Source organism: Vespa velutina, chromosome 8 (genome assembly GCF_912470025.1).
Source record: "Vespa velutina chromosome 8, iVesVel2.1, whole genome shotgun sequence".
NCBI classification, from domain to species: domain Eukaryota; kingdom Metazoa; phylum Arthropoda; class Insecta; order Hymenoptera; family Vespidae; genus Vespa; species Vespa velutina.
In genome coordinates, this window is record NC_062195.1 from 5,609,610 (window position 1) to 5,619,310 (window position 9,701).

At 26.0% G+C, this 9,701-nt stretch overlaps 2 protein-coding genes across 2 annotated transcripts; one reads left to right on the forward strand and one right to left on the reverse strand.

Annotated features, from left to right (window-relative positions):
- The first annotated feature begins 1,442 nt into the window (after window positions 1–1,442).
- On the forward strand, window positions 1,443–5,244 carry LOC124951135. Its single transcript, XM_047498963.1, has 8 exons — window positions 1,443–1,591; window positions 2,963–3,152; window positions 3,256–3,370; window positions 3,483–3,590; window positions 3,678–3,779; window positions 3,865–4,131; window positions 4,234–4,516; window positions 4,624–5,244. The coding sequence occupies exons 1-8, from the start codon at window positions 1,571–1,573 to the stop codon at window positions 4,729–4,731; spliced, it is 1,194 nt and encodes a 397-aa protein (XP_047354919.1). The 5' UTR covers window positions 1,443–1,570; the 3' UTR covers window positions 4,732–5,244.
- Window positions 5,245–5,412: 168 nt separating this feature from the next.
- Window positions 5,413–9,336, reverse strand: LOC124951091 (protein pellino). Its single transcript, XM_047498882.1, has 7 exons — window positions 8,867–9,336; window positions 8,131–8,313; window positions 7,752–7,983; window positions 7,439–7,645; window positions 7,078–7,365; window positions 6,447–6,778; window positions 5,413–6,270 (listed from the first exon to the last, which is right to left on the reverse strand). The coding sequence occupies exons 1-7, from the start codon at window positions 8,875–8,877 to the stop codon at window positions 6,144–6,146; spliced, it is 1,380 nt and encodes a 459-aa protein (XP_047354838.1). The 5' UTR covers window positions 8,878–9,336; the 3' UTR covers window positions 5,413–6,143.
- Between the last annotated feature and the right edge of the window lie 365 nt (window positions 9,337–9,701).

Genomic DNA, 9,701 nt, shown 5'->3' on the forward strand with positions numbered 1-9,701 from the left:
CAATGCATTTTACTCTGCAATCAAAAAAGAGTAACGTTACATAACTGATGTAATGAGGCAAAATTATATATAAATATTTGTATAAAAAAATTTTTAAAGATACATACATAGGTATATAAATAATTACGTTTTATTTTAAAATCTCCCTTCAACGAAATTTAGAATAAGGTGGCAAATGTTTTTATCCAAAAAAGTGTTCTTTTCAAAAAATTATATATACTTATATATATTTATTATTATACGATATTATTATTCAATATAAATTTTATAAATATTATCTTTTATGTGTTTAAGCTCGATTGATAATTAAATAAATATACAGTTTCAAATAATACACAATAGATGTCTCTAATCCAATATTTTCATGTATTACCGACGGCCGATAAGTTAAATCATTTACATTATCTTCATTTATAAAAAGTAATAAAAAACAGATAAATTTTCTATTTTCTATTTCAAATACGATCAATCTCGCATTATTATCTCTTCATTTAATTTCAACGAATAACTTCTATATAAGTACCAAATTTTTAATGAAAAGTTCAATGGTACACGACCACACCTACATATTTGTCAATGTATTACGATTCCATGCACGCTTGTGTAAGGTTTGCATGATAATATAAAGAAAGGACCCGTTACCGCATTCCATTACGTTAACAGCTTGTCATTCCACATTCTTCTGGATATTCCTGACGAAGACATGTCAATTGCCAGATGACCTTGACCGACTGCAAGAGTTGAACATATATACATATACTTTTCCATGATCATTTCAAAGAGGTTTTTGACCTCAGTTAATTAAATATAAACTCGTTCGACATGTTCCTCTTAAATCAAAGAGCACATTAAAAAGAAAATCAAATCCCATAGAATATTTGATAAAATGTTCCAATTTTATACTCTTTTTTCAAAAGAACTAATATATAATATTTACAAGTATTGTTTTAACCATTAATAACGATTTAGATAAATCTGAAATATATTAATTTAATAATATTGATTAGATAAATCTGAAAGAAAAAATATTTGTATATAAAAAAAAAAAAAATATGTATATACACAATATATGTTTAATAAATGTTTTTTTTTATTTATAGTAATTAATCTATGGATATTTCGAGAAAATCTTATGCCGGAAGGATAATCCTTTTAATAATATATTCACTGATACAAATTACATGAAATTAGAACAATGTGCTTATTACTAGATACATACATATAGCGATATAGCGGATCTATGATCGTTAATCGATCGTATAAGAAAATAAAAAAGGAAAGAGGAAAAGAATCAGTGAATATCGATATCCTTATGCAGCATGTTGTTGACCGCTATTCTTCCTTGAGAGATTCTCTTTTTTTTTTTTTTCCTTCAACTTGAACGCGACTTCACACCGGTAAAATATACAGGTGAAGGTAACCGGCCAGAGCTATCCGAAGCTACAAGTTTAAGATATTCAGTTTTCCTATAACCGTTGACCGAGTAACGAGTAACGTCTTCTCTCTGTTAAACTTAACTAACTGTCTGTCCTTTGCTTATTTTATATTGTTCAACATTAATATTATTAAAATGGAACTACGTTTATTATTTGTAAGTTCAATCATTTAAGTGCCCCTAACATATTTCATAAATAATTTTTTTAATATTTTGTGTAGTAAAAGTTATTAAAAAAATGATATTCTTCGAGATTAATCTGTGTTACTTATCTTCTTTTTCCGTTTTTTCTTTTTTATTTATATCGAATTATTTTTTTATTTTTATTTAATACGATCAATTTTGTACGTGTCACGTCAGTTCAGTGATCAATATAAATTTTAATTTATTGCAATAGACAGGATGTAGAGTTATTGTAAATCAAAATGATAGTATACTAACAATTCCTTTTTTTTTTCATTTTAATTTAAGTTTAATTTATTTAAATTTATTTATTTATAATTCGCTCGTTGTAACTTGAAAAAAAAAAAAAAGAAAAAAAGAAAGAATCGAATGAGAATATTTCAAAGATATAAAAAATGTCAATGTATTTAAATAACCTTTTTAAAGATGAATATGGAAGTGACGTTTTATTTTCAAAATGTTAATTTTTTACGCGCGAAAATTATATTAAAGAAATATATTAATGTATAAATAGATTTTAGGACACATAACCGAATTTATATCTATAGATATTACTATAACAAAATAGATATGACATAAGTCAATTCTAATAAAATTTATAAAAGAAAAAAAAAGTAATTTGCGGAATATTATTTAATGATATTTTAACGAATGTGTGATGATTACGTCAGTTTTAAAAAATTCATTATATCTTTCGATTTAACTGGTACCGGTTTGAAGATTTCGTCCTCATTAGTCTAACGACGATAAAATTTGACGTAATCATACTTTTTTAATGTTCGAAATATTTCGAAAGTAGGTTAAATATATTGATGAAAAATTTTAGTTACAATATTACATAACACCATGATTTTTTTTCAATTATTTCTTTTCACTACGTACGTCATATTGCATTTTTACATTAACAATTTGAAATAATGAATAGAGAAAAATAAATACTTTTCTTTGAAAGTAAGTGATTTTTATAATATATAACGTAAGATCAGTTTAATCAAAAAAACGATAAGATTATTTGCAAATAAGCAAAAACATATAATTTAGAGCATGAAACGATGTAGTTGATGGACCACGTACCGTTAAGACTGAATGCATATAACGTGTTTACTAACGGGGAATGCCGTCAATGACCCGTATGTATCGCGCAGGTAGAGACAAGTAGAAAGTAGATATATATAATGACCCCGATTTTAGATTAGAATATATTTTTCTTTTTAGAAATATTTCAAAATCTATATATTGTTAAAAATAACAATTTTCAAATTTAAGTTTAATATATGATAACAGAGTATTATCATTATTTCATATGATTTATTTATTTAATTTATCAATTATTCTTAATTTCAGATATTAGTTTTATGTAATTTAACTTTTGCTGAAGAATATCATACCACTAAACGAACAAAAACAAGTAATAACGATGTATCTATGCAAGAAGAACCTCCAGAAGGATATTATGCATTTGTTGAATCACCAAATGCTGAACCACCTAAAGTTAAACCACCACCATATGTTGAAAGCGATAAAGAATGTCATGGTAGAAAAATATTTTACTTAATCTCTAAATTTTTTATTAGTTTTATAAATAAATTTTGATATTTACCTTGCTTAATATATTAGCTGATTAATATAACTTTCAGATACTGGGAAAGGAAAGGGCTATGCGTCTGTGTATAATATTTGTGGTGATTTAAATAAAGGATTTATACCTAAAAATCCAATGAAGCAATATATAAATGGATCTTCCTATCCATTGTAAGTAAAACGCAGAATATTAATATAATTATTTGTATTATCTCTCTTATTTTCTTTTTAATATACATACATATACTTACATATACTTTTTTTTTTATACATATATTTGTAGCACTTTAATAAAAAATCATACTCTCAAGTTTTTGAGCAAAGCTTTGCCAATTTTAAAAGCAGATGAATCTTTACCAAAAGTTGCCAAAATTCAACCTGTGCAAAATTCGTAAGTAAAATATATATATATATATATATATATATATATATAATAATATTCAATATGTTAGTTTTTTTTAAATTATTTGCTTTACAGAGTTGATCCTGATCGAAAGCGAAGTAGGAATAAAAGATCTTCTGATATAAATAATAATGCAAATCGTAATGGTCGCAAATTTTGTGAGAATGGTAGTGGAGTGTATGTTATTTTATTGCTTTGATGATTTATAATAATAAGTGTATTATATTTTTAAAAAATTATCTTTTAAAATATCTTTATCTAGGGTATGTATGTTATACAAAGCAATTCAAGGTGAACCATTGGTAGCATCAGCAGCAGAACGCAGAGATGAGCCTTCAACACAAGAATATCATCAAAGAAATCCTGTTCAAGAAAAGCCTGAATATACTGGACCACCAACACCTTGCCCGGCAAAAGTAGAATATGCAACTCCAGTTTTTGCAAAAAATTATCAAGGAGTTTGGCGTTATGTTGTGCAAATTCCTTATGAGGGTTACTTTACACAAACAATTGAAGTTACTCGATGCATGTAAGTGATAATAAAAGATTCATATTTTTATATTATAATTTTAAAACTATCATTAATGACCAAACATGTACTTTTATTAAAGATAATGAATAATTTATATAGGCAATCAAGATGCCATTACTTAGATGGTGGTTGTTTGTCTTCACCACGATGGACAAGTTTATTGGTAGCTGAAATTTTTTATCCAGAAACTTTTCTGGAAGGGAGTCAGATTGACAGATTTCCAGGTCCCAGAGATCCTGTTGTCGGTGTTCCACCACCTGTACATGATTTCCAAAATTATCAACAGTACTTGCAAAAGCGTGCAGGTGAAAATGAAGCACGTAATAGTGGCAGTTCTCAACAGCATCATTGCGATGGTGTAGATGAAATGGGTTGTTTCCAGGTAATTTACTCGTCATAAATTTATAAGAAAAAAAAAAAAAAAAAATTAACAATCACTTGTACATGTTTGATTAAATTCATAATTAATTTTTTTGCCCTTTACTGTAGGTACGATTATATTATGATTGGTTTTTAATACCAGGCAGCTGTAAATGTTGGCGACCTGATTATTTTAATCGCTATGTTCGTCGTAGTGGATCTAGTACTGAATTATGATCATACTTATTTACATTTATATATAATATTTAGATATTAAACGTGCGATTGTAAAACTATTAGTTCATTATTTGTAATTAGGAAAACATTACTGGTCAGATAAATGAATGATAATAGATAAGTACATTTAAAGCTAAATATAAGTTAAAATAAGCTAATCGTAATTTAGAGTAATTATTCAAAGAATTTTTATATATGAGACATCTCTGCACAGAAAACTTTCATTGATATAAGATTTGTTTAGAAATTAATAATAACAATCAATTATTTATCTGTTTGTAATAATGATGCATTTACATTACTAAACATTCAAAAGTTGCTTCCTCAAATAAGAGATAGTGCCCTTTTGATGCGCGACTGATTATATCCTATAGATAACTAAATAATTACGTACATACACCTAAGATATACATTTATGTTACAGACTGTCATTGTAAGTACATCTGTTTGTTATAAATGTTATAAATATAATTATTTATATTCTAATTCGCGATTTTGTTTTATATATTAACTATTCAAGATTTATATATATATATATATATATAATCTTTAGAAAAAAAATTTACATTTAAAGATATTATTTTATTCTTATATACTTACTTAGATGAAATATTTTTAATAACTAAGTATGAAATTTTATTATCTTCGTGAAAAGCGTAGTATATAATAAATTTGTAAATATTTATAGTTGATAAAAAATTACTCTTTAATCGAAGATAAATATGATATATAAGATAAGTAACATTCAGTCAGCAAATAATTACATTTTTTTTTTTTTTTTGGTAAGGACCTCGTACCTTTTACAACTTTTTCATTTTTTATACTTTCATGGCATTCTTAAATTTATCTAAATGAGCTAAAAGAGATCGACATAAACATTGTGTTTCCCTCTTGTAATATTCCACCTACATTAAAGCAAAGTACTATTAACGTAACTTCATTAAATTATATTTTTTATAAATTTAAATATTTTGGATATAATAGTAAGAGTACTTTTTTCTCTATTCATTTATCATTTTTGGTGAAAAAAGGAATGCCATAATTAAATATCCAATAATGAAATAATTATTAATTTAATAATAAATTACGTCTGAGTATAAACTATTACATACTATAATAATAAACATAATTCGTGAATTCTAATTCGATATTGTTTGAACTTTTTCTCTTCTACATTCATCTTTATATATTATACAATTAAAAATTATACAACTTCCATGTACATAATAACAAGAAAAGTATATTATACAACTGCATGTAGATTTCATGTAGATTTATTAGAGAAAAAAAATTTTCAACGAAATCAAATATTTAAATTATTTAAAGATTGTTGATTTTCATAAGCCTTGTAGTTTTTAAGTAGTATAAATTATTTCTATAGATTACTTTTCTTGAAATTATAGGAAGTATTTTCAATCTACATTGTCTTGAAAAATGAGTTTTATATAACCAGGTGAACCTTCAAGAGGAACTGCACAGAAGGGACAGATCGCGATGTAACCATTTGTACCGTGTGGTATTGCCACCTGTTCCCAGTATCTGCAAATGAATATAGATTGTTAATATTGTCTTTTCTTTATATAATCTTTTTTATATAAAGAAAAGATATATATAAAATCTTTTATATATATTAAATATTTTATATATTATAAAATCTTTTCTTTATATAATCTATAAAAATATTATTATTTTTATATATAATCTTTAATACGAACTTCACAGTTTTTTCTGTAGCCATATGTCCACAAGGTCTAAATGCATAAGTAGGTGGGCCTCTGTCAACATAAAAGGCAGGTTCAATTCCCATTGTAAGTTTCACTACTGATCCAGCGACCAAGCACATTGGACACTTTCTTGTTACTTTATCTTCCTCCTGTCCCCAATCATGATGACCTTGTACATGACCACATTTTAAATAAACATATGGTTGCTGTTGAGCTGTATCTGATGCAGCCTTACGCGGAATAACTAGAGTATTTAAGCCAACAGGACATTGCGGCCGGCCAGCATTTATAGCATCAACTAATTCTTCTAAATCATGTTTTGTCTATGAAAAAGAAAATAAAAAAATAAAAAAAAAAAAATAAAAAAAAAAATAAAAAGAATACAATTATAAATATATAGTGTCAATGTAAAATTTACTTACACATAAATATTAATTAAAATTTACATTAATGAATTTATAAAGTAAATAATAAGTTATCAAATAAAAAATATAGAAATGTAACAAAAATATTATACTTGCAAAGTCCTTATTACATCTGTACTAAATCACATTTATCATGTTGAAAAAAACTTATAAAAATTTACCTTTTTTAAACAGTAACAAAATAAGATTTTACTTACTGGTGATTTTGCAAGACCTTCTGCCGATCTCCAAAGTAATGTAGCTCCACATAAGTCAATAAGAGTACCATCTTGTAAAATGTTATTTTCATCTTCTACATAATTTCCCTTTTGTTGAGCACTTCTGCTTTCTCTAAGAGAAAATACTCCACCTCCAACACTAACTTCTCGCCAAAATCCACATTGAGCTTCTCCACTACAAAATTGTCCTCGTGGATGCATTATCAAAACACCATTAGTTGTCAAACCATCAATTTCTCTATTTTCTTGCCATTTTGTTGCTTTCTCCTATACAATAGAAATGTTTCTCTTAACATAGAATTCTGAATTTAAAAATATATTATCCCATTGTAAATCTTACCCCTAAAAAGATATTTCTAGAACTATCAAAACCAGCAGCATAAATTCTAGCAATTCTAGGATTAGATCGATCGGCAAGAATTCTACAGGCAAACCTACTAATTGTACTCTGAGCAACCCGGCCTTCATTTGCAGTTCCACATTCACTACCACCAGGACATGTATCCATTACAACAAAATCGATTGGTGACTCAGATGAACGACCAATCTATACGTGATTAATTTGTTTAATATAACGATATAATTATAACAAGTTTATTTAGATAAATATCAATATATAATTCTTTTTTAATTTCATCTTTATTTAAACTTACTTGAAACATATCTGTTTCTTCATCTTCTGTATATTCAACTATAACAGCTTGAGTTCTGGAAAGTGTATATGAAATTGAATGCTGTTTTGTATTAAGAATGGCTTGTGAACTGTGAGGAGTTTTAACAATGTAATGTTTACTACGTTTAACACCATTTGGTATTGGTCTTTTAAATAAAATGAATTTACTTCTCCTCCTACCACGATCACCAGGTGGAAGATATCCATTGTATCTATAATAATGATCAAATATGATTAATATAATTCATCTTTGATAATTAAAGAATCATCCTAAATATATGAAAATAATATATATATATATATATATATATACATATATATATATATATATATTAAAAACGTATTATATATTTTTTTACCCAAGAATAACTAATTCTCCATATTTTACTAGTTGCTTTGGTTTATCATGGCGATGACTATGACATTCATGAGGATTCACATGTGATCGGTTATGAGGATGTTTATTACGTGGACTATGAGGGGGGCCAAGAGTTTCTCCTTCTTCCACGAGCAATGGACTTTCGCTACTACCACCATCCGATCTGAAATAGTTGAAATATTATCTATATTCTATTTTTCATATTAATTACTATATAATATACATATATATATATATATGTATGTATATGCATGTATGTATACATATATGTTGTTTAATACATTTATATCAAATATATACGAATTTAATTTAATAAATATGACTTACAAATAGAAAAGTAGAAAAGAATAAACGTAAATTTTGCATTAGTATAAATGAAATAATTAAATTATTTAATTATCATTTTACTCGTATTGTGTATATAGTTTCTTATTATTAACAATATATTTCTTTTCTTTATATTAATTAAAAATGGGTTAGATTTAAATTCATATATTTCTGATAAAATTATACACATATGATATATAAAATAATATATATTTATTGTTAAAAAAATAAAAAAATATTATTGAAAAATATATTACATTATTATTTCTCATGTGTTTTGTAACAGAAAGAAAACAATTTTAATAGTATCTCATATTAATTTTCAAGATATAAAAGTAACGAAATCTTATCAATACGATATGTACATATAAAATGTCAAGATTAGTTACCGTATCACCATTGTGAGTTCTGCTTTTAAACCAATTTCGCCCCAACTGTGAACGCTCGCAACATGAGCCACTTTGAAAAATTTATACAAATGAACGATTTACAAATGTTATTTGTCAAAAGAAATCGTTATATGACTAGTCCAATGAAGTACACGAAACCGTTATAAATGCGAAGCTCAAGATTCGAAATATAAATTGGACGTTTCATGATTACGAGTTACACGATAATCACATTTATTACCGAGTGTGCATAACGCGCTCGAAGCTTCAAAGTTCAATACACTGCTATTATCGATATATACAAACGCTTTAACATTATAAGATACTTTTTTTATAATAATAGGATATCCCTATATAAATACATCAATAATTGCTTTTAAATCACTATACGATTAATTTTCTTAGATTGTTTTCGTTGGGATCATTTAGTCAAGACAGATCCGTATAATACATGTAATCACAGTAGTACATAAAAGATTTCAAGCTTGATTTCTATTTTAAACTGCCATCTATATAGATAACCTTACATTGCTTAAAGGTTCGTCGTAATTGGTCAATACTAGCCAATAGTATCTCACTTGTATATTCGTACTTTATAAAAATATTTTTTATTTTCAATGTTTACTCATTATAAATGATTTTTTATATTATTATATTAATTATTAAATTATTTACTAGCAAAAGATATTTTGTAAGCAATACTTCATTTATAATAAATCATGATTAATGTTGCGTTTAACGACAACCAATGATAAAGCAATATTTCAGAAATGTCCTATCGTAGATGTCACTTCGTCCACTAATGACAAATTTAATTCAAATGTTTCGTAGCATA

Coding starts and splice junctions, on each gene's coding strand:
- LOC124951135 (XM_047498963.1), top strand. CDS start 1,571: ATGGAACTACGTTTATTATTT. Junction 3,153..3,255: donor AAGCGATAAAGAATGTCATG/GTAGAAAAATAT, acceptor TATAACTTTCAG/ATACTGGGAAAGGAAAGGGC. Junction 4,132..4,233: donor ATTGAAGTTACTCGATGCAT/GTAAGTGATAAT, acceptor TAATTTATATAG/GCAATCAAGATGCCATTACT.
- LOC124951091 (XM_047498882.1), bottom strand. Junction 7,646..7,751: donor AAGAAACAGATATGTTTCAA/GTAAGTTTAAAT, acceptor AATCACGTATAG/ATTGGTCGTTCATCTGAGTC. Junction 7,366..7,438: donor CTAGAAATATCTTTTTAGGG/GTAAGATTTACA, acceptor TCTATTGTATAG/GAGAAAGCAACAAAATGGCA.